At 26.8% G+C, this 26,738-nt stretch overlaps 1 protein-coding gene across 1 annotated transcript in view; it reads left to right on the top strand.

Annotated features, from left to right (window-relative positions):
• The window catches only part of LOC101235331 (mitochondrial carrier homolog 2), an 80,627-nt gene that overhangs the window by 44,423 nt on the left and 9,466 nt on the right, over positions 1-26,738 (top strand). The window contains exons 8-13 of the mRNA XM_065812808.1: positions 5,128-5,179; positions 5,691-5,750; positions 7,503-7,596; positions 7,751-7,798; positions 8,747-8,814; positions 25,969-26,044. Coding sequence (XP_065668880.1) covers positions 5,128-5,179; positions 5,691-5,750; positions 7,503-7,596; positions 7,751-7,798; positions 8,747-8,814; positions 25,969-26,044 — 398 coding nt within the window. The remainder of the gene's footprint in view (positions 1-5,127; positions 5,180-5,690; positions 5,751-7,502; positions 7,597-7,750; positions 7,799-8,746; positions 8,815-25,968; positions 26,045-26,738) is intronic.

Here is a 26,738-nt window from a genome sequence, read left to right as displayed (position 1 = left end):
TCAGCCTATAACAGAGACACGTGACTGTAAATTAAAAAATGTATATATATATATATTGTCGCTGCAGAGCAAAACTATCCTAAGTCCATATTTGGCAAAATTGACTTTTTTGGTTTAAAATACTTTTTAGGTGCACCAAAGTTGTCTCACAAAGTATGGAACCAAAATTGATTCAACTTTTGCAACAATAAGTAAAATCCAAATATCTTATGTACTAAAAAAAAATAATTAAGAGAACTCATTGCTGTAAAATAAAACTATTTTAAGTCCATTTTTTGGCAAAAAAAATTTTTTTGTTTAAAATACTTTATACATATAATAAATAACTGAAAACAAGTAGATTTAATCAAAAAAAAATCAAAAACAGTGATTAAATTTAAAATTTTTAATGTCTTTTTCTCAGAACAGCCAAAACGGACTTAAGATGGTCTTGTTTTGCAACGGCAATTTAATTTGTAGAATTTAATCATGTTTCAAATAGTTTATTTAAGTTTCTTAAATTAATTTACTTAAGAATTATCTTAAGTCCATTTGCATTGTTGCTTCTCATAAACTTAAATTTTTAATTTGTTATATTATGAAAAATAATAACATATTCTATAAGTATTTTAAAATCAATTTGGTTTAATTAAGAAGATCAAACGCAGTGATGAATTAAAAACTTTATATACCTTTTTCTCAGAATAGCAAAAATGGATGTAAGAGTTGTTTTGCAGCAACGATATATATATTGTGTTCCACAGTGGAAAATGTTAAAGTAGTCAATTTTCAATCACTATTTTGACAATCTTTAACAGATTAGTATTAAAGTATACACATGAAAGTTTATTAAGAATATATTTTAATAATAAAGTTACTTTATTCAAGTTGCGTTAATGGTTTTTAAAGTCACTGTACTTTTCTGTCATATGATAAAAAGTGCAGCTTTTATCAATTTATCGTTAGTCAAATAATTTCATGTAACGTAAGTGAGAAAATACACAGTAAAATTATGTTTTTCCAAAAGTTTTGTCATTAAACTAAATTTTTTTATTAATATATGTGTTAATATTAAATCTTATGTTTTTACATATATTAAGTTTTGAATAATGATGTTTGTTTAAAGCGCATTTTAATTTTATATGTGTGTCACTTTAAACTTAAACATTGTTAAAACTTTTCAAATTTATCTTGAGATTTTAGCGCTTTTTCAAAATTTCTTTTATTATTTACACAACAAAGAATTATTATTTTAAATTTATTCTTACTCTTTGAGAAAAAACTTTCATTAGTTTTTATGAAAAGTCTATGAATCTATGTAAGAAAGCGGCCGATTATTAGTATAAACTTTGAATGAATGGAATTTCAATTAGAATTCTTTTGTTTCATAACTAGACCATCGCCAATACAACAGATATTGCTTTTAATCAACAAATGACTTCTAACAGATGTTAATAAATATTTTCTTAAATATAAAAAAATGCATTTTAAATAATTGACACTATTGAAACTACTGGCTGTTTAAATAACAATAATATATATTATTGTTGAACTTAATAGTATTAATGCTCAATTGTGTGTGTTTAACATAAAACTCTTGGCAGCCATTGCAACTGAGGTAATGGCGAGAAAGAGTCCCAGCACTTTGTTTTATAAAAAAATGTGAACAAAAGTGTATGCAAATATCTAACGTATGTAAACTTCAAACTATGTAATGTTAAAATATACTTGAACATATATCAAATTTTGCAGTTTGACTTTCACTTGAAAATTGCATTGCTTCAACCTCTCCTTAATTTTGATATATATAGCATTTATTTCTGTTAAAAAAAACTGTTATATAGTTTTAAAATTTCGTTAGTCAACGTGCCAGCGTGGCCAAGTGGTTAGTGCGCAGAGCTATTTTACACAAAAGCCATTGTTCAAGTCCTACCGCTGGCAACTTTTTTTAATTTTTTTAGATTTTTAAAAATACAAAATATTTGTGAAGTTTTATAGATATTATTTACAAACATATGTAAATTAAATATACACTTATATGTTACTTATATATACACTTAAACAAACAAAAAAGCTAAAAATTCTAAAAACATAAAAATATGGTGGGAAATTTGTTGCGTATTTTCATGATTGAGATACTTATGTTATTTTAGTTTTACAGTTTTTATACATCTAAGTTAAGTTTATGAAAGAAAAATGACAACATGTTTATATATATAGAATGTAAAATCTATAGAACTATAAAGTTCTTTTGTTTTGCATTTTAAATAACAAAAATTAAAAAAAAAGCAAGCTGATGATTTGAACTTGCCACTCTGCGGCCTTAACTTTTTTGAAAACAGTAAAGGGGTTTAAAAAGTATGTTTTTAAAAAGTAATTTTATATTTAAATTTAACCATTTTATTAAATTTATTATTTTTAAAAATAAATAAAAGTTAAAACTTTTTAATATTGAATAAAGAAATTAGAGTTTTACAGCTATTTCACCACGCCCTCATTAAACATTCTAAACCTAGTGCGCAATAACAACAGAATTTAGATAACCATCAAAGTATTATACTCCATTATTTTTTGGCTTAACTTTTATATTATTAACTTTTAGATCGTCCATAAATTACGCAAGGTTAAATTTCACTAACGAGCAAAACAAAAAAGATAAAAATTTTCCCATGCAGAGTCGTAAGTTAGACAAAAAATCAAAATAGCTCATTAAGTTTAATGAAAATCGCCACCTAAAAGAACTTAAGATCTCTTTTTTTAAAAATAAATTTAGCGTTGTGTAATTTATGGACGAATGGTCTAAGATCTTCTTAGTTCTGCCATTTGTATAGCATTGCGTACAAACGTCTGTAAGTGTAAACGTCTTTAGCATATGTTGAGTTTGCAGGCAGTATATGTAACAATCGTGTACAATAAACTTGAATTTTATTTTAACAATTAGAAAACTTTTTTGCTATTTTATTATTTTTAATATTATTACTATAACAAAAATTTTGCTATAAATATTTTTATAAATACCGCAAAGATTGAAAAATATTCAAAATTTATTAGGGGAAGCCATTAATCCCCCAAAATGACACTGATGACAGTGCACTAAACCACTGAGCTATCAATGATGTGCGTTTTGGAGAAAAACAAGAGAAATACCTAATTATAAATTTCTTATAAGCTCTAGGTATGCGGAAAAGATGTGCATGATTTTTTGCTCTTCAAGCAATTTATCAAAATTAGTTATTTTATGTAAAAATATTGAAGTAAACAAATATTAGGTATAGAAATGGTCGGTGTGGGATAAATAAGTTTAGAAATCGTAGGTTTGTTAAAGATATTTTATGGGTCCGGAAAGCTAAGATATATATATAAGGAAAAAGTATAGTAAATTGTCAGTGTGGAATAGACTTACAAAGACCCGTATGGGTCAGATCAGCTAGTTATAATTTAATGCCATTTAACTTATGTTATGCAGAAGTTACAAGTTGTTGTTAAATCATGTTGTTAAAAAATAGTTTCATTAGAGGTGAGCGTCTATAGATAATAAACAGGTTATCCTGATACTGTGCGTTTAACTTACATTACATCACTTACATTAACTTGCAGTTATTAAGGAGGATTTTCTCTAAAATGAGCTCATATCTCTGCAACAAAAAATACCCTTGTGCTGATAACTTACTGAAAATGAGTATATTGTTTGTGACAGCTGAATAAGCAGCCAAACCCATATTACGTCATTAGTAGTTTCAGTAAAACCATTTTGTGGCACATTAAATGATGGCTAAAAGGGGTAGGAAATCATTTTCATGTTTTCATATTAAAAACCATGTGATATAATGAATAATTTATATATATACAGGCCTCGGCGGGAGTAAATAAGCGCGAGAGCAGAGAAAAGCTCTCCTAAAATGAACATGGTGAGCCATGCGAGCTGCTCCTCTAAACTGCTTTTTACGAGAGCTTTTGGTTTTTGCATGAGCTATCTGTTTATTTATATAAAAATTGCTTATTAAATACAAAATTTGGATCTATACTTGTAACAAACATATGTTTGCAACGTATGTAAATATATAAGTGTATATATATGAATAAAGAAAATATCTTTATATTATCATGTATAATATTGTATACTTAAAACAGTGCTCAATAGATTAACTAGAGCTATATATTATATATGTTACTGTTACTCGCAGTACTAGAAATTAGCTAAATGCTAATGTTTATAATTTAATTTTGCTATATATATATATATATATATATATATATATATATATATATATATATATATATATATATATATATATATATATATATATATATATATATATAAATCATCTGTTTCGTTTTGGATTGTTATCTCAGAATTTCAGATTTACTATTTTAGATTCTGTTTATAGCAAATACAAACTAATTTAAATGTTAAAAGAAATTATGGAACTATTTTTAACTTTTTTTTACACCTATATATATATATATATATATATATATATATATATATATATATATATATATATATATATATATATATTATATATATATGTATAAATCCCGTATATGAGGCACACGGATGACATAATAAAAAAACAGGAAGTGACACAGGCTTCAGTAAATACATTGACTATCTTATAGCTTACTTCGGCAAAGGAGTGCTGCTACATCAAGGGTTTGATATGGGGCAGCAATCTTTTTTTTCTCTATTCTTTGTTTTTTTCTTCTTTTTCTGAAAAATTAAAGTACATATTTTTTGTATTAAGAGAGCAAAAATGATATTAGGAAATTGTGTCCGAACATATTTCTCAACTTTTGTGTGTGTGTGTGTGTGTGTGTGTGTGTGTGTTTATATATATATATATATATATATATATATATATATATATATATATATATATATATATATATATATATATATATATATATATATATATATATATATATATATAGGTGTTGGACATTGGTATTGCCCCTCCTCCCCCAGGCTGTATTTATATCCCACTAGAGGAAGGCAAAAACCGCTGTTCAATTTTTTATGACAAAGGTTAGCAATGGTTAGTTTCATTCTGCAGATATTGTGAATGCTCAAAGGAATGGTAATGTCCAGCACATAATTTAACTTCTAGATGTATGTAAATTTATATAAATGTTTTGCTTATAATTTAGTAATTAGTATTCGAATGATGGTTCAGTTTGTTGGTCGAGAAACAGAATACAGGTTTTTTTGATTTTATATTTTAATTTAGAATATAATTTTTTTATATATATATTAGTACTTAACAGCCATATAGAGCCATATATAAGCCATATCTTATTTTATATTCAGAATTCTTTTTTTTTGAAATCAGATAATTTATTTGCTCTAAAATTATTAAGTTGTCTCAAGTATTATTTGTAATAAATCTTTTTCGTTAATTTTTTATAAAAATTCTTTATTTAGTCTTTTACTAAATGAAAGATCTAAAAGTTTGTCTAGTTTTTGTCTTTCAAATCTAAAAAATCTTTAATTATCTATATCAACGTTAAAAATAATTTATTTTACTATTCAAGAAACCTTACATTTATAAAAGAAATTAAAACCTATTTAAAAGAGCCTACATTGTTTTCACTTCTAAACAGGAATAGTAGATAAGTATTAGTAGAGCATATTATTTTTAGGTTCAAAATTAATTTACTTTAAAAAACTTTTTTTTAGCTTTTGATTTTAATATCACTTTTTTTTTTATAAGGAGTCTTTTTTCATCATTTAAAGAAATTTACAAAGAAGAAGGAATATTAGGATTCTTTAGGTTATTATTTTTGTATTTTGTATTTTTTAATTAGTTTTTGTGTTCATAAAAATGTTATAACGATATAAATGTCAAAAGTTTGATTTTTTTTCTATAAATACACTTGTAATAAAAATTATAAATAATGTTATTACACTTGTAATCACAAATTTATAAATTTACTGTATAAATTTAAAAATATGAAGATTTTTTTTCAGATTTTAAGAATTTAATAACATGGTAATTTAAAAATCAGGTTATGTTAATTGGAAACTTCATGATTTTGATTTTTCCAGCATGAAAACACTGAATCTAATCAAATAAAATTGTGGCATTTTTTATCTTAAAACTTTTAAAATGTATTAGTTTTAGTTGTAAAATTTATACTAATATATGATGCCTAAAATTGCAGACAAAGTTTAATTCACTTTATTGCATATGATCTAATATCTTAAATAATTGAATGTACTTCAATTTTAAAGAGAATTAAATATTTGAATCACAGTAGTTTTTTCTTACAGCTTTTAAAATGGTTCCAGTAAAGAAAAACATTCAAAAAGAACTCTGAAAACAAATTTAAATTTTAAATATACACTTGGATAAATCTAAAATATTTACATATAAACATTTTCTTGAAAACAAGTGCTAAAATCTACCGTATACAGTGTTCTCGAGCGCGTCACTCATAATTGATTCCCTAAAAAGACCCCAACATAAAAAAAGGAAGAAGTTGAATGTTGAAAAAAAAGAACAAAAAAAAAACACATACTAGCTGAAACCATCATCACGGAGTATCTCAGCATCAAGTGGCTCGAAAATTTAATTGTAATCATTCACATATTAGTCATACACTTAAAACTAAGATTAATATTCTATACAATAAAAATAAGGTGAATCCATATTGTACCAATAGTTACCTTTGCACAAAGGAAACCTTTGTGTCAATATCTCAACCGCAATTTTAGGAATCTTGAATAGATCTTAGATGATGAGCCTTATTTTACCTTTTGCAACACAACATTAAACGGAAGTGGTTTTACTCAAGAAATGTTTCAGCTACTCCAGCTAGTGTCAAATTCTAAATTAAAAAAAAGTTAAAAGAAAAGTTGTTGTGATTATATCACACAAAGATGTGTCAAAATCATAATGAAAAGTGGCTTGGCCATTAAAAAAAGGTACATAATTTTCTGTATGCACCTAGTACCTTTCATCAATAAGAATCACAAAAATGGAGATTACTTGGCCTGATCTTGCTTGTTCACATGCACAAATGACATCATCAAGTTCCTGGATTGGAAGGAAACATTTAGGACCGCTTATGCAAAACAGCTTTTAATGTTGTGAAAAAACAATAAATGTGTTGTTTTTTTGTTTTGTTTTTTTGTTAATTCACCTCCCCAAGGCTTATGTACTTATAATGATGTACTTATAAAGCCTGTAATTTCTTTACAGAATATTTTTGTTTGCTCCAATAGCTTATTTATTAGAACCACATTGACAAAATGATTTTTGTCTCAAATTTTAGGCATCATGTTATAAATTGTGAATTTATTTTATTATTTTTATTGCTAAGGATGTAATAACCTCTTGCTCATAACTTTTGTTTCAAGGTTAAAATTGAAAATTTTTACACAATTTATTGTATCTCATTAACTTTCTTGTTTTATTTGAAATTATAATAAAAATGTATATACTATTTATGTTATAAAAATTGTTTTTTTAATTTACAAAATAAACTCTTTTTTGTGACAAATAATTTTCTCTTGTTTGCAGTGGGATAGTTCCGCACCTTTTAGGAGAACTATTTTTGTTGTGGTTATGTAAATCAATGAATTTTTGCGTTCAAAAATATATTATATCAGAAGAAGTAAGTTGTTTTTGTATTAATTTAAAGTATATTTTGTTAAAAATTTTTTTGAAAGTAAATTATTATTTTGTATATATTTTTTTTCTTTTCAAATGTTTATATGTTATAATGCAATTTAGATAAAAATTTATTTTTCAATAAATTTCTTTTGCAGTATTCTCAAATACCCGAAGTGCGGAGTTACACTCATAGTATTTCTCAGGTTAAATAAATTTTTTGGTAAATACTTTTGTTTTAAAAAACAATATAATTAACTTATATTGAAAACTAAAATACAATATTTCTTAGTACAATGCCCACCAACCACTCAGCAATTGGGATCTTATCCCAACATGAGTACATGAGCCTGTTCATGTTTTCCAAAGATTGTTTTAATGTCAGTTTTACTTCATGGTGTAAAAGACAAACTATTATTATATGATTAATTCTTTGCTTTGAATGCTTTACTTCACTCATCTTCACTTGCAATCCCCAAACAAAATCTGTTTTTTTACCGCCATGTTTTGACTTTTTCTTGGATTTTCTGGGCTAATTTCTGATTCTGATACTGATTTCAGCTAATTCATGTTTGTCTATACTTTCTCTTATGTTTGCTTTTCTGGCTCTACATACTGCTTGAAAGTACAAATATTTTTTTTTTATTTTTGAGCTCAAAAAACATAAAAAACTAATTTTATATATTAAAAAAAAATTAAATATATTTGCTTATAGCAAATACATACGCAAAGTAAAACAATTATAAAGCAAATAAAACTGAAATATAAAAATTCGTGTTTTAAATGATTAGTTCATGTTTCATGTACATTAAAATAATTATTTTTATAACTTTAGATTTAAATAAGTTTAGATGATCGATATAAATATTTATATTTTTTTTTATTTATGACTTTTTTATTAAATTAATTCAAAGGTATTATTATATAGTAAAAACATTTTTTTTTTAAAAAAGTGTAAATTTTTATATTAACTGTTTGTTTTGTTATAATTATTTACTTTTTTATGATAAATATTTAGAAGTAGGGTATTTAACTTTTCTGTCCTGCTTTAATAATTTAAAAAAAAAAAAACTTTTTCCTGTTATTGAATCATACTAATATAATCTTAAATGATGTGAAAAAAATGAATAAAAACATTTTATTTACATTTTTAGTACATTGCCAGTATAGTCACTTATCCATTTACATTGGTTACCAATATAATGGCTATCAATCATTCAAAGTTAGTAATTTTATTGTTGTTGTTGTTGGAAATTTATTCTTTTGCATTTTTATAATAAATTTTTTTTTATAAAAATACTTTACAAAGTAAAAATATTTAAATTGTTGTTTTTATTGACCTTTAAAATTAAAGCAAAATATTTATTAAAAACAAATAAACCATTTTGATTCTTCAATTCAATCAAAAGCAGTACAAAAAAATGTAAATAGAAAAAACTCAAATATTGGAAATTTTTTATATTCAGTGGCAATATTTGGTTGCATTATTTACAATTATTACAATATTTGGTATTAACAATATTTTATTATGCAATATTGTGATATAATATATTGTAATATAATAAGGTATTGTGATCGACTGTGTCAAAGTATTACAATCATATATTTAATCAAATGGGAATATTTTAGCTTTACATAGAATAATACAAAAAATATGTACATAGTTTTTTATTAAACAAAAGGTTGCAATAATTTATTTACAATTTTATATAAATAATTTTAAACAAATAGTTTTATTACAAATTGATGCAAATTTTTTGTCAAAGGTGTTTGCAATATTTTAATATATGTTGTAGCACATTATATAAAATTAAAAAAACAACAATGTTTCAAGTATTATATTACATAAATGGTTGCAATTTTATATTACATAACTACCAGTTATCTGTAAAATGATTTATTAATGATTATGGTATCAAGAACTATTCAATAACTTAGTTAATGGTAGGAAGAATAACAATATTACCTGCAAATAAGTAAATAACTAAATAAGTAAATAACTAAAACAAATGTTAAAGTGCAAGGTAAAAGTTTTTTTTAACTAAAATAAAAATTACATCTTTAAATTTATCTAATTTTTTTATTGTTAACCAATTTAGTTTATAATTTATAAGGTAAACTCTGACCAAAGTTTACTTTGATAGACAATAGAACTTTTCACTCACTACCACTTCTTAAATTTTTTTGAGATCCAAGAGGCCATTACTCTTTTGACTAGTTTTTTTGCAGGTTCACCTTGAGCCACCTCTGGGTTTTATGGACCATATGTGGTGGTATTCCATCTTGCTGGAACACCACATTGTTGTCTGGAGAGTAGTGGTCATTTATCCAGAACTTGACATGATTTTCCAAAATTTGAATGTACTCATTGGTGTCGACTTTCTGAACAGATTTGATGGAAATCAAAGCCATTTTAAGGTCAGATGAAACAAGGCCAAACATAACTAAAATGGATGGATGTTTGAAGTTTGGTCTTCGACAGCCTTAATCAATTAAGGATTTTGAACTGACCTCTTTAAACCAATGCCAAGCTTTCTCTTAACACGACTATTTATTCAAAATTGTTTAATCATAATACTTGGAGACCTGAAGATCTTGGACAAGGTGCTGTTTATGGCCAGGTCTGTTTATGGCCAGGTCAACGATTGGTTTAATTTTACTATTCATTTTTACTTTTGGCTTTTTTTTTTTTTCCGTATATTTTTATTTTCAAAGTTTCATGCCTCAACAATACCTATGTGCATAAAAATACAAACAAAACATTTGAAATTTATTAAACCTATTACAAGATTCAATCACATATGGTGAGTTAAAGTCTGTATATTATCTTTAAATAGAAATAAAATTAAAAAAAAAAAAGAAGATAAAAGTACAAAATATTAATTTTTATTTACTATAAACCACTTAATTTCAATTTTAATTGTTTATGATCAGGTTTAATGACTATGAGAATTGAACTCAACCATTACAAACAAAATATCTTACACACATTTAAATAAAATTTTAATAAATTTTAAATTACTATACTACTGTAATATGGTATGTTAAACTTAGTTTAACTACCATAGTATATTTAAAATGAGTATAGTATATTAGCAATTCAACAAAAATATCATTTATATTTTGTATTACCCTAATGGTATTTAAAATTTAATATAATTTTAATAGAAGTTTGGTTTGACTTGATGTTTTATAAAACAGTATGTTGTATAATGTTATGCTATAAAAGTGAACCGTTTTTACTTACCAAAAAAACTTCACATCTTTTGTCATCAGCAATATTATTTTGTTATTTTAAAGCTTTATGTCAAAAAATGAAGTATAATAAGTTCTATACTTATAACTAAGACTATCAGTCAAGGCGATACGTTACTGTTGATCTATTTTTACCATTTACTTGTATATACTCTTTTTCAATAGGTTTTAGTATTAATTAAAATTGAAGACATAATTTTTATTATACAAAATCAGTTGTATAACAGCTTTTAGGACAGTAAACCAAGCGCAACTTGCTATAAAAAATACCACATTTTTAAAAATAATTATTACAAATTATGTTAATTATTACACATTTAGTCATGTTGTTATGTGTTTCCGTATTAATTCGAGTTAATTAAAAAAATTTTAAAATCGAAAGTAAATCTAATTAGAAAACAGATATGACTTACTTTATTATGGGATCATTTTTGTTATAGCTTTAAAATTTTTATTGGGAATCTAAATAAAATATCTGTTTTCAAAGAGCAAATCTATTTACAACAATAGTTTAATTTATAATAGTAGTTATATTGTTTACTTAATTGTTTAAAGAGAAACATATTTTTTAATATGGCCTGGAATTTAAATTGTAATAATTATGCTAAGTACAAAAAAATAATTTCATGACTTTTTCAAAAACATAACAAAAATATATAAAAAATTTTTTCAATATGATATATTTTACTTTTTTTTTCTTCACTATGATTTATGTTTGGTCAATGATGATAAGCTCTCGGCTGAACTAGCAGGTTTGGCTTGCAATGGTTTAAACATTTGTCCTTATTCTGAGACCTAATAGCTCTTTATTTATTCTGAGACCTAGTAACTCTTTATTTATTCTGAGACCTAGTAGCTCTTTATTTATCAGCTCTATACTTTTTTTTTTCATAAATTATAATTATTTTAAAATAAGTTTTAAAGATCTTTGAAATCTTACTTTGTGTTTTATAATAGTTTTCACAACAATATCCAGTACTGTCTGTATTTTGTGCCAGCACTGGCTGTATTGAGTGCTGATATCAACACTTGTCAACTATATTTTATTTTTATTTGTTTAAAATTTTGATAAATGATAACATTCAAAACCAATTTTTAAATTTATGCTTGGTTTATGATAATAAGAGAAAATGGTTAAACTAATTGAACCCGTCATTTCGAAAAGGACACAAGTCTGTTAATTAAAAGTTTTCAGGACCAACAAAAATATGTTTCTTATCAAAAGTCTACAGTGCTTATAAAACTAAATATAGGAGTAGATAAACAAATAACACATAAAACTTTTGTGAATTTTATTTATTAAAAAAGATATATAAATCATACAAATATTTTTAACTTAAACTTCTGCACTAACGCCTCATTCCAAATGAATTTTGTACATATAAATCCAATGATTATTAGAAAAATCATTTGTTAATTGTCTTTTATTTCTTGGTATTCATTGTTTGTTGAAGTTGTTGGCCATGCAAAAACTTCTGTATAGAAGTTTTGATACTCTACTATTGAATATGGAATATATTTTTCTATTTTTTTCAAATCTGATAATTTTTTTTTCATTGATTGGCACTTTGCCAGCATATGCAGGAGTATTACTTGATGGTAAGGGTGGCCTGGTACCCATCCTTTGTAAGAGCTGGAAATCATGGCTGCCTAAGCAATCTATGGATTCACATGTTGTCACTAGACCAGGTGTGGTTTTAGAGAAGGTAAAATGTGACACTATAGAAATACTAAAAATTACTTTTTTGTCCTTGGGTATTCCTTTGCTTAAGGAATCCACACATAGCACTAGTTTCTTATAATGGTTTGACCACCATTTTTTTATGTTAATAATATCTTCAGTTTTAGGCCTTCTTATTTCAAAGTTTTCTTCAGCCCCAGCTATAAGATTTTCATACTCAGTTTGTGTGTAAATCCTGTCATTTTTTCGAATGTGTCTTTTCACTGTCCCAAACATTCTATCATTTGGCAAGAATGAGTGACCTCGTTTGGGTATGTAATATTGTATTTTATTTGTATTGCTATCTAGTTCAGCTACAAGTGATAAAAGAACTCGGACCATGGCATGATTCCAATTTTAGCCAGCTCAACCATCTGAAAATAAGTGCAGTTCTTTGGCATCATTGTCAATACATTTTTTAATATAATCCAGCGCAAAAGTTCATACTTCATTGGGACCTTTGTTAGCGACACCTTCACAATAAGAATAAAATACTGCTTTGCCTGTTTTAATATCATATATAGCCATAGTTGACATAGATAAAAAATCTCCTGGACAGGGATATGTGACAGTGGCAAATTTTCCATAATATCAAATGCAATCTCATACACATTTGGGTCATTCTTGCACTTAGTTTCTACTTCCTGTATTTTTTTGTAAAATTTATTAGCTTGTCTTTTATGGATCTCAATATCTGCTTGATAGACTCTTTATGCATTTTCATTAATGTGTGGATTTTTTAGTTTAATCTTTAACTCTTCACGCAGTTCCCAGACATCAATTTGCTTTCTATCGAATTTTCATGGAAATATTTTAAGTAAAATTTATATTTAACAGGATGATCTGGATATTTGTGTTCGTATAATGTGTGCATAATTTTCACATTGAGTTTTTCATCTAATTAGTATGATGCATCTTTATTATAGTAGTGCGCATATTTAACATGAAATGACTCGATATGCTCTCGTACTTTAATTAATGTATCACCAGGCTATGCGTTGTTTCATGATCCCTCAGATTTACCTCTGTGATCTATGGGCTGCTCATTTCTTCTTAAGAAAGGGCGTTTTTGGTATCAAATTTGTTAACAAAATTGTAAGTACTTTTCATAGCATCTTCAGATATAAGCTCCATACATATTGAATTGCATCTGTAAACAAAGAAAACATTATCTTAAGGTAATAATATAAAAATTATACAATTATTTCAAGGTAATGATTCACTGCCAATTATTGGTGGTAAAAAATCATGAGTAAATAAACAAAATAACAAGATGGAACAACTAACCTGCAAGAAGCTCCTGTATGTCTTGGTGCCACATCATTCCCTTTATGGTTTTTATGAGCTTCTCCTGCAATTTCAGCTTTTTTTATTTTAGTTTGTTTATATTTTTCACTATTTATTATACCAGACACTCTTTTTCTAGATTTGTAAGCAATTTCAGCCAGCTCGTGATTCTCCATTTTGTAACTGATAAAGTGATGTCACATCTGACAGTTGTGCTTCGTTTCACGTCAAAAGGGCATAAGTCCAGGACTGGTGCCATTTTCAAACAGACTTTAATTTTCATTTTCCTTGTTATTTGTCTTATACTGATGTCACACTGATGGGATTTTTCTAGAATTTTAAAAAATTTCAGAAAATATTGATATTGTTCAGACAATATTGATATTGTTTTTAAGATTTTATAAGTTTTTTTATCTGATGTGTTAAATGTTGTGATGAAAAATTTCAATATTTTATAAATGCTAATTTTTTTTTTTTTTTTTTGTTCATATTTTTACATTAGATACACAAAATAGTTAAAATCTCAAGTCATAAGTCATCAAGTAATGAAGTTGTTTTTTCATCTATTTATCTAAAAACTCAATAGACAATTTGTTCAACATTAAATTCAGTTGTCTCCCAAACTTTTTAAACAAAAGACTATTTCAATTAGTTGCTGATAAAGGAATCATAAGATTTGTTACAATAGCAATGAAACTAAAACATCAAAAATAAAAAAATTAATGTGCAGAGCTTCTACAACAAATATAGCTGCTTGATGAGAAAATTTGACATGGGCCTCATTTGTCATTAAATGATAGCCACACTTGACTTATGGGATGTTGTAAATGTAGATCGGTTATGGCACTGGTATTTATACCACTTAGGCGATAGCCACAAATGGTCCACATGTAGTTATAATACTTTATATCATTTTTTTATATGCTATTCCCTGAAACTAATATCTAGTTAGTTAGGTTGCTATGGTATTTTGTCTTTCTGTCTGATTTCTTTGCTTTTAACTATTACTATTAGTTTTTAATGAAGTGCACTTTCAATTTTTTTTTTTTTTTTTTTTTTTGCATTGTCTTGATTGTCTGTTTGAAATTGTGACCATTGCTGTTTTTGATGTGATGTTTTGCTGAATGATGTTTATATAGGTTAAACCCCTAAAGGTTTATTACCTTTAGGAGTCATCTGTAACTTATATCTCCCAATATTTGACTGTTTTTGACCCTCTCATTCCCCCCCCCCCCCACTCTTTTTTCACAACATCTTTAGTAACAATTTTTGTACAAGTAGCGGTACAAGTTCTACAAGATGCGGTAGTGGTGTAGTGGTAAAGCGCTCGCTTCATAAGCGAGAGGTTCCGAGTTTGGATCCCCACCACGTCCCTGGTAGTACCGCGCTCAACTTGTTTCTCCGCGCAGCGGCCTTGTTCATCGAGGCTTGTGTTTTGGAGTTATAGAGTTGAGAGAGGGTTATAACCACTATTAAGTAGCCTCCTCATCTGTAGTAGCCTTCTTGGCCTTGAGGAGGTGAATAACAAAAACATTGTATTTATCATGTATGGATAATAAAAACCCATTTTCATGATTTTGTATTTTCTAGATTTTAGAAAATATATACCAGTTGTTATTAATGCAAATGAAATTTTAGTGAGTATGTTTTAACTCATTTGCTTTTAGTGCATGTGTTATTGCTTAAGTAAGTAATATATAAGTTTACAACTTAGTTGCTTATAAAGAAATATATATTTTTATGCGGCCTGGAATTTGAGTTGTAGTAAATAAGTTAAGTAAAGAAAATAATTTTAATATTTTTTCAAAAACATAAAAATGTATAAAAATAATTTTCAACATAATTTTTTTTTTACAATTTTTTTAATTTTTTTAACTTTTATGGTTTATGCATGGTCAATGATGATAAGCTCTCGGCTGAACTAGCAGGTTTGGCTTGCAATGGTTTAAACATTCGTCCTTATTCTGAGACCTAGTAGCTCTTTATTTATTAGCTCTATAGTTGTTTTTTTTCATAAATTGTAATTATTTTAAAATAAGTTTTAAAGATCTTAAAAATCTTATATTTGTGTTTAATAGTTCTCACAACAATGTTCAGTACAGTCTGTATTGCGTGCCAGTACTGGCTGTATTAAGTGCTGATATCAACATTTGTCAACTATGCGTTAGTTTTTAATTGTGTAAAGTTTTGATAAATTAAAATATTCAAAACTAATTTTTAAATTTATGCTTGATTTATAATGATAAGCTCTCAGCTGAACTAGCTGAGAGCTTATCATTATAAATCAATACTAAAAAAATACAATGTCACACATATAACATTTTTCTGGGGTTTACTTTTAAATTTCAGAAGTTCAAGCAACAATAAGTTTTTGAGATTTTTTAATTTTTTTTACCTGATGTTTGAATTAGGGATTGCATCTCAAAAATCGAAATTGCTTGAGAATTCCAGAATTTGTTTTCATAATATAGTTTCAAATTCCCAGCGAATTCCGAAATTGAGACTGATTTTTTTGTGTTCTCTCCAATTTTTAAGTTGTGTTTTCATTTCTGTTAATGAGTATTCTACATTCTAATTCTATAAAAAAACATAATAAAAACAATGCTAAATTACAGTTATTCTGCATAATACAAGTAGACATAGAGAAAACACTCCTAAATTTCAGTTAACCATTTCATGTTTTCATTTCATATCCATATGTAATAATTTTTATATTTTGAAGAACTTCATGTTCGTGTCTTATATTTTACAATTTACAACAGTAGTCCAAGATCGACATAAAATAGACAAAAAATCATAACTCCTTTATTTTTAAAGTTGTCAAATTGAAGTTTTTATCAGTGACTCTAGTCATCATGAAGATCTTTTTTAAAAAAAAGTAATTGTTTTTTGTTTTGTTTTTTGCAGATGCAGGCACCCTAACAGAAAAGGGTGTATATGGTGTTAGGGATTTTAGACATAACCTTTAGTCGTTTTTAGAAACAGTTTTTCCCGATTTAAAATATTAATTAAGTAAAATGTTTGTTATGTGTTAGACCCCTTTCTATAAACAATGAAACATTTATTAGATATTTTATCAGAGACCAGAGTAAAAATAAACAAATCTTAAATTTAAAAAAAGTTTATTACAATCTTTGTTGAGTTCAAGTTCTTTAATACATATCGAGCTCCTTCTTAGAGAGCTAATAAGTGGATTTAAACTGCACAATCTTCGCATAACATCTTTTTTTTTGTGATTTTTCTTGAATATTTTCTCGTATATGTTCTCTATAATGATATATTGATATATATATATTTTTTTCTTGTGTTAGTTCACCTCCCCAAGGCCGAGAAGGCCACTACAGATGAGGAGGCTACTTAATTGTAGTTATAACCCTCTCTCAACTCTATAACTCTGAAACACGAACCTTGACAATCAAGGCCGCTGCGCGGAGAAACAAGCTGAGCGCGGTTCTACCAGGGACATGGTGGGGATCGAACTCGGAACCTCTCGCTTATTAAGCGAGCGCTCTACTACGACACCACTACTGCATATAATAATAATAATGCCTTTAATTTGACATTTCTAAGCTTCCTTAGAAAGAAGACCTACTACTGGTTTATCTCTTACAACTTGAGAACTATGAATTAGAATTTTATGTACAATTTGAGGCATTGGAAACCATGGGTACGTAGAAATGTAGAGTTCTGCTGTTTCTTTGGTATATTTTTCAAGTTCATCAGCGTTAATTTGATGTTTGCACAATAAAACACAAAGAATTATGTAGAAATGTTTCATGAGATTTTTATTTAAGCCGAGTATTTCAGCAGACACCTTAAAGTTTCGGAATACTTTTCATGCAGTGTTTCCATCATTTGTTGTACCTGAACTGCTGCTTTTTGAAATATTTACAATTAAACCTAAGTGATTTTTCATCTTTTGTTGAACAATAATGTTTTTTTTTATAACAATTTCTTTATTATCCTCTCCCCTAACTTGTCGCTTTCTTAAATCAATTCTATAACTTATATGAAGGCAGCATTCAAAGCACCTAATCCATTCATGTAATGTGCTCAATCCGAGCTCAGTGGAAACTGTTTTATACATTTTTGAAAAAGCAACATTTAGATTGTTCATATTTAAAAGGATCAGTCCACAAATACTACATACTTGAAAAGAATTACTTAAAGGCGATCATCATCATTGTGCATTCTAACTTATATTTGATAATAAAGGAGTTAAAGATCGTTGGTTTCAAATGACTGTTCTTGAAGGAAATATATTCTTGTGTAATAACCTCAGCACTTTCTTTTACATATTGAAATCATATTGGACAGCAGTAAAGTGTAGAGAATGGTTTTTCATTAGTTCATAGTGATTCGTCAGGCTCTTCAATATAAAGTCATCATACAAAATATAAATAAATCTTTTTCTTCCCTTACTTCATTATAAGTTGGATACAATTTGTTTCCTCTAGAAACTGCGCTAATACGAATTGTTTGGTAATCGGCTTTACTAAGTCGGCAGGAAAAAATCAAAGCTAATGCTTCCTCTCTAGTATACATTGTTGTTGAATTAACTGCACCATCTTTCTCTGATTTGATAGTTTACTTCACAGCCTTAAGTGTAAAAATGTAAATTTGAAAAGTGAGTGAAATTTGAAAAGTGAATACAATCCACTAAAAAAATTTATCACCATAGTATTTCGGAGATTTTTTTTTAATATATAAGATAAATTAAAAATAACTATAGCATTGATGTTAATTTACCTTAGCATCGCTGAACCTTTATTCCTCTATTTGTTTCAAAATAAGTGAGTAAAATAGTTCCTCTCTTTCAACAGTAATGTTTGTTTTTTATGCTCTCCTTTTTTTGTTTTTTCAGAAGCTTGGGTGAATGGTATGGAATTTGCACCTGGTGGTCTTCTGTAGACAACTAATTTAAATTAAAATATCAGATGATTGTATTTAGTGTAAACACTTGCAACACAAAAACACAATTAAGTAGTGAATAACATCATGAGTCCATTAATTTAATTTTTACAAAATATTGTACCTAAATTGTGAGAAGAAGTAGGAAAAGCCAAGCCCAATTATTGGCCCTTGTCTAGTTTATCTGTTTTAAAACATGCATCGCTTGTTTGTAGTTCTTTTTTTAACCAGATTTTGTAATGCAACTCAAATCTATACTTGTGTATGTTTACTTTATTCCATTTTTTATAAACTGTTTAGAAAATAATTTAAAGTCTATGTCAGAGATCCCTGTAACTTTATTAGCATCAGGGTCGGTAACAGATTTGATTAAGTTGTTTTTAATTATTTTATTTAATTACCCAATTTAAAAATATAGTTATAGTTTTTTAAAGTTTTTAAAAAGTTTTCGTATTTTACATCGTTAAAAACATAATCGATAATTAACTGAAATAAGTTTAAGTTTATAAATAAAAAAACCACATTACTTAATAAAGTGGAATTAGCATTAAATTTTATTGTTCTTAAGTTTCTTGCAGTTTCTGTAATTGCAATTAATTATTAGAGTTCATACTTAACCACAATGTGGTTTGAACAATTAAAAATGACAAACAAGTTGTATGTTTAAAACCTGCTAAACTTTAATTTATGCCACTTTTGATTTTTTTAATGAGAAGCTTTTTACAATATAAAGACACTGTAAAAATGTATTATTATTGTTATTCCCATAGTGGGGAAACGTGGACGAAAAAAGATCTTGAGTTATTGATGGTAACTTTTTATTATATTTTATAATATTTTAACTGTCATATTTAAAGTTAAAAAAAAATTGTAAAATACAAGAAAATTTTTATTTGTTAAGTTTTCTAAAATAAAGCATATACCCTGATATTGAGACTATAAAATTTTAATTAAATTTAAAAAAAACTGCATTTACGAGGAAAAAAAATGTTTTTTAAATGGACGAGCTTGAAAACTTTCCCACGACTCCTAAAACGAAAATTAAAATATTTAAACAACAGCTTTTTTTTACTGTGGGGTATTTACTTTTAAAATTTTGCAAAAAAAAACTTGCCACAAATGCTCATTTTTAGCATTTATGCCGATATCTGCCCCACTGTGCATTGTTAAGATTTGTATATTCGAGTGCAGTGTGTATTGAATTATTTGGATCAATAATTTTTGAATAGGTATCATCAATATTTTTTAAGTAGGTAATAATAGCATGAATAATAGCAGTTTTAATTTAACAACATTTGATAATTATTTAATTTTAATTTTTTTTCTTGTTTAACAAGTTAAATTATTATCAATAGTACATCCCAAAATGTCTTCATTGAAAAGAAATTTATTTGGAATATACAAAGCAATGTAAAAATCAAAATTCTGTTTGGATTCATTTTTTGAGAGAAACAAAAAAACTAACAACAAAATGTAAAATATGTTATGAAATAGTGAAAACCAATGGTTCAACAACAACACTGTAGCACACACATTTGAGAGCAATACACAATATTAATGTATTAAAACAACATGTCGTGCAATGGTTTTAGAATACGCACAAAAAATGGAGGCTAAATTAATGCAGGATTTTATTAATTTCAAAGAAGATGGAACACAATTTTACTTAACTATAGATGAAAAGACATCTTCAACAAATCGATGTTATTTAAATGTGAGTGTCCAAGAAACAGTTTCGGAATTTAGGTTTAGTCCCTGTTAAAAGATGTTTTCCTACAGAGAAATGCATTATGGCTCTGATAACCACATTGCAAAACAACAATCTAAATATTGATAAAGATATTATGTCTATAAAAACTGATGGATCAGCTGTTATGCAAAAAGTAGGATAGATTTACCATGAAATCATCAGTTGTGCTTCGCACATGCAATACATTTAGCTGTAATTGATGTTCTGTATAATAATTTGAATACAACTGAATTGGTGGTATACACATATATAAAGAAAATGTAGTCTATTTTATAAAATATTTTCAACAAATGGTAAAAGTTACCAAATGCTATGTAAAATATAAGTAAAGCATAAATACTGTCTGAGACTACAATAACTCAATCTATTGATTGAAGTGACCAGAGGTTATCCTATCACCTTGTCTCCGAAAAACTTTAAGGTGGTACAAAGAAGCAGGAGTCCATATCCTGGAAATAATGTTAAATCTTTCTACCTTTATACCAAATTTTCAAATAATAAAGAGTTTTTCCATCTTGAGTTAAGTTTTGAGAGAATATTTAAAAAAGTTTTATTGGAAAACGAAAAGTAAAACCATCTGCAAGAAAACCTTTGGCAAGTTTCCATAACTATTGACAATTCCATAAAGTGGAAAAAAAATTAAACTTACAATGAAATGTAAGCAGTGTATAAAAAATCAAATAACGAGAAAATCAAGGTACTGCAGATACTGCGCTGACCAACCAGCTCTTTGTATTGATTCTTGTTTTAGATTGTATCACTAAAACATAGGAGAAACTCATGAAGAATAAGCCGTTTCGAGCGATGCAGATGATATAAAATACTCATATGTAAATGTTATCTTTTAATCAGTAATGTTTTCAGTGAAAAAATAGTTGAAAGAAAACCTCAAGTATGAGCATTTATGATATATCTTACTCATAAAAACCATAAAGTGCAAAACCTTCAGAATAAAAAAGTATTAGCATTTAAACTCAAGCGAGTATACTCATCGTCCGTACTCAAGGAGAGTTTTGTTCGATGTGTATACTTGTCTTACGTATAAAACGTGTTAAGCAATAGAGTATTCATAAAGTTGCTGAAATAGCTTTAAAAAAAATTGTTACAATAGCAATGAAACATCATAAGATTTGTTACAATAATAACGTTATTAAAAGGTATAGCGTAATAACGTAATTTAAAGAAATAGCTTTAAAAAAAAATTATTACGATAGCAATGAAACATAAGATTTGTTACAATAATAACGTAATTAAAAGGTATTTAAAGATTGTGATTAATTTAACAAGTTATAACAACAAACTATTGATTTCATTGGGCTTACATGAATTAATATAGAGTTATATCAAATACCTTGCTGAAATAATACAGAAATCTTGGATACTAATACTGAAATAGCATAAATTTAGTACTGGATTAGCATAAATACAGTACTGAAATGACATCAAAAGTGAAAATTACTAGGATAGCATCTAATCAGTCAATTTTAAAATATAATTAAAAAGGTAGTCTACACATCAAATATAAAAATAACATGATTTTAATATTGTTCTAATTCTTATTAATTTGATTCAGGCCCAGCAGTGAAATTTCCAACATTTAAACAATATTTTCAATTAAATTGTTAATGTTAATTATTACAATACTTGTTGTCACATATTTTTAATGTTATTTTATTGAATTATTTTAAAGCAAAAAGTTTATTTCAATAATGATAATATTGAAATATTTATTATAGTGTGGTATTTTTTAGTTTGTAAAAACTTTTTCATTCCAATCTAAATATTTTGTTATTTTTTAGCTAAAATTTTAGCAAAAGCCAAAGGTTTTTTAAATAAAACCTTACAAAATTATCTTAGATAAGTATTTTATATAAAACATTGAAAGATAAAAAGATTTTTAATATCTTAAGCTTTTGTAATAAAAATTTTTTACTTTTATGATTCCACATTTAACTTTTATGTAATTTGGGCAGTTTTCCAAAGTGCCATTTTTCCTATTTAAATTGATATTATGAGAAAGGTTAAAGTAAATATTTACTACCAAATGCCCTTCCTGACCTTGTAGATCAGTATTTTTATTTTGATACTATCACTAGAAAGATTATTTTCAACGATTATCATCAATTGATGCATTATCTAACATTAAAGCATTTTTGTTTCCTAAAAGCAAATTTTGATTAATGCTTTTTTCTCTGCTAACCCTAAAGAAAAAAAGAGATTAATAACATACTGTTTGGTGGTGCAGTTTTATATATATATATATATATATATATATATATATATATATATATATATATATATACATATATATATATATATATATATACACAAAGCTTTATTGTCCACCCCAATCCATGATTTGTTGCTACAGTCTTGTATGATAATGTAATTTGAAAACATGGATTGGGAAGGCATAAAACATAAATGAGATTCTGTGGTGAAAAATTTTAACATAAAAGTTGTGCTAGAAATGCAACCAGACAAGCTTAAGGTGTCTCATTCCCGCAAAATTTAAGAATAATGACGCCAACTTTAAAATTGAGCTTTAGACTAAGAAAAAAAAAATATGTAACAAGTATATTTTAATAATATAAAAATTCTAGGGTCGACCACCACCATCACCACCACTTAAAAAAAAAAGTTTAAAAAAAGTTTTATTAATATATTCTGTAAATATATTCAGTAACAACTTCAACTTTTCACACAGTATTATTTACTATCTTATTTATATTGTATAAAAAATTCGACTTAATTTAACAAAAAATTAATGGGGATCATTGAATTAGTTTATTAAAAAATTATTTTAATGGTCAACCTAAATTAAATAGTCAAGTGGTTTTGTAATTTGGCAACAAGAGTAAAGTGCCAGGTTTCGTTAAAATTTATCACTAGCTATTATTAACTGTAACTACTTAAATTTGGGACAATATAAAAATGTATTCATAAAAGATTTCAAGGTTTTTGTAATTACTAAGCTTAAAAAAGTTTTTTCTTTCAACAGCAGTGAAGTAATTTGTGTCAGAATTCATTAAACTGTATCTCAATTATATAGTAACTCAGTCATGTGATTCTGCAGCTGCGTGTACTTTGTTTTTTCTGTGGTCAACACAAAAATGGATCTACATTAGGGTGTTTCATATTTTATCAATTTTTGAAATTGAACTCGCGAATCGATTTATAAATTGACCATTTATATGAAAATAAGTTTGAGCAAAAAAAATATATAATTTTTAGGGTCCCCGCCAGTTCAATTTTGGGCAAAAAAATGTTGGGTATTTTAAACGCCTGGCAAGGACCTTAAGATTTATCCTATAAAATTTTTATTTTAAATAATATATGATGAGTTGAATATTAATTGCATAAAAGAAGCATGTTGAAAAAATTAAGAAATTATTCTACAGAATCTTCTGAAATTTCTTTAAAAAATTTTTTTTTCTTTACAATGATCTACTTTTTAACTTGGTGACGTATTTTATAACTTGAAGGCGTATCTTAATTTTTTTCCGGAACAGTTTTATTTATGGCTACGACTAAATGAAGGTCTTTGACATGATGGCAGGAGGTTAACAAGAATCGGCCATGAAGCAAAAGTTGTCAAAGTTGGTTGTGTGTCGTTACATCATTTTCCAAACTCACGATCATCAGTTCACCGTAGCCATAAGTAAAACAAAACAAAAACGAGGTGCTCAACGAAAGGAAAAATTTCAGGAGAAGCATCCATTTCATCCATCTGGTGACTGGGATTTGAAACTTGTTTTGTCACTTACTGGTAAATGAATGATCAATTTATTACTAGCTCACTGTTTTAATTGTTTGAAAATGCAAGTATCAAAAATACTAAAATATTTAGAAATAAACATTTTTTGTATGTAAGAAAGAAAGTAAAGCATGTTGCTATTCTGGCAAGTGGTTGGGATAGGTCATCAAATGATGCAAACAAAAAAGTTCTAGGTATCCCTGTAATTATCAACTCTACTGGTCATGTCTAGAAAGATGCCTTCATCTTTCTAGACATGTGTTCTTTTAAGCGGAAACTATTAGACACTTTGATTGCCCTCATTTTTGACACCACTTCTTGTAACACAAGGCAGAAAACTGTATGTGCAGCACCTGTTGAAATAGGAGTCGGTCATTAGCTGTTGTGGACTTTTTGTAGCCATTATGTTTACAAACTGCGTCTGGGATGCAGTTAGTGCAAATTATAACAAAACTGTCGAGCTTATTTAAAAAAAGGCTACTCAACACTTTGGATTGTATTTCTCACGAGCCTACAGACATAATAAAATTTGGGTAGCTGGAAGAGAATCATCCTATTTTTTGCCAGGCAACACTTGTCTTAAACTAGGCTGGTAGGTACCTTGAGGAGAATATCTTTCTAAGGGCCAATTATTGAGAATTGATTGAACTGACAGTTAATTATCTTGGAGGTGATTTGCCAAATAGTAAGATATGCAAGATTTATGCACGATGAGCTTTACATCTTGAAACTTGTTGTGTTGTATCAACGGATTGCATTCCTCAACCCGGATCAGCGTCATAAATTGAAAAGAATGACGGATTTTATTGTGCTGTTCCATGCAAAGGCTTTTTTACAGTTTCACATCTCAGTTATCGCACAAAAAGTTGATAGTTAGTACATCTCTAATATGCAGTGATATCATGATACAAACAAAAGTGCTTCTGATGCAGCCATTCAGTCTTGCAACAGACGCCTTTGGTATTTTACTGAAAAGTTAACTGTTTTTGCAATGTTGTTCTGAATGGTATTGAAGGTGTATGACATCCAAAGAAGAGAAGAAATGAAGCTTAGTAAACCATCTTTCTCAAAAGTCGGTTTATTGCTTCAATGTGTAAATATTGAATACTGCATATCTTTGGGTTAGGCATCCAACTTAAGTCCCAATGAATAGTGTTTTCATTAAACAAATATCATTAAACTTCAGTTACAAAGTCTAACAAATATTCTCTATTCAAATTTCTTTAACTTTGATTGGCAAAGTTAAATAAACTTAGCGGGTGCTTAACTGAAGGGCACAATTATTACCAATTGTTGACATTTACGCCATTGTTTTCATGAGAACTATGGTATGAGTTCTAATTATTTCAAAAGGAAAAAAAGTAATAATTTTTTTAAGTTAATGGTTTGAAGGTACAAGTCTTTCTTAACACCTAGTCTTTCTTTAATTTACATGAACTCCCTGGTTAAAAGGTTTGTTTTTTGATTTTTTAATATATATTTGAAATATATGGTTTATAGGAATTTAGTAGAAACTTAGTAGTGTTTCTATAGAAACACCTCCAAGTTTCATAGAAATAGCATTTTTAAGTCCCTTTAAGAATCCAAGAAATAAACAAAATGTTCCTTTTCTATTCAAAGTATAAAATTTTTATAGAAAGTTTTTTGTTTTTTTTAATGTTTTTTTAATTTTACAACTCATTTTCTGTAAATGCAGACTTGCAGCTGGTAATCCGCCACTAACTCCAATATATCTCTCTTGGACTGATTGCTGGATTGATTTGGGTAAAAAGGTTAGTCCTATTAATTCATTACTGTTTATATATATACACATACACACACAGATATATATATATATATATATATATATATATATATATATATATATATATATATATATATATATATATATATATATATATATATACACACACACACAAATAAATAAATATATATACAAATATATATACAAATAAATAAATATATATATACACATAAACACACACACTACTGTGAGTTAATTTTAATTGCAAAATAATTAAAAGGTTTTATTTTTATGAATCTTATATGTACCACAAATGCTTATTATATATATAATAGTTATTATTTATATGCATATATTTATTACTTCTTGCCTTAAATCTTTAAAGTAAAATTTCTTTTTGGCTGGTCACATATATAGTTATTTTTACTTTAGGTTTTTTAAAATTCCTTTTTCCAGTAGGTTGACATAAAAAAGAAGCCTTTAAAAATGAATTAAACCTGAATCTTTTTTATTTTTTGACCCTTTGCATTCAAAAAATGAGGGGGTTCTAAACTTTATAAGGTCATATCTTTTGAACTCCAAAGTACATTTTAATGAAATCTGAAATCTATTTATGAATGATCTTATGGTGAAGAAATTTTTTTTTCCTCAAGAGGATTATTAGGGAGGTTTTTATGAGTATTAACACGAAAAATAATCCAATTTTTGTCATGCTTGACAGA

This window comes from Hydra vulgaris, chromosome 12, assembly GCF_038396675.1.
Source record: "Hydra vulgaris chromosome 12, alternate assembly HydraT2T_AEP".
Lineage (NCBI taxonomy): Eukaryota > Metazoa > Cnidaria > Hydrozoa > Anthoathecata > Hydridae > Hydra > Hydra vulgaris.
This window is presented reverse-complemented; position numbering and strand designations above follow the sequence as displayed.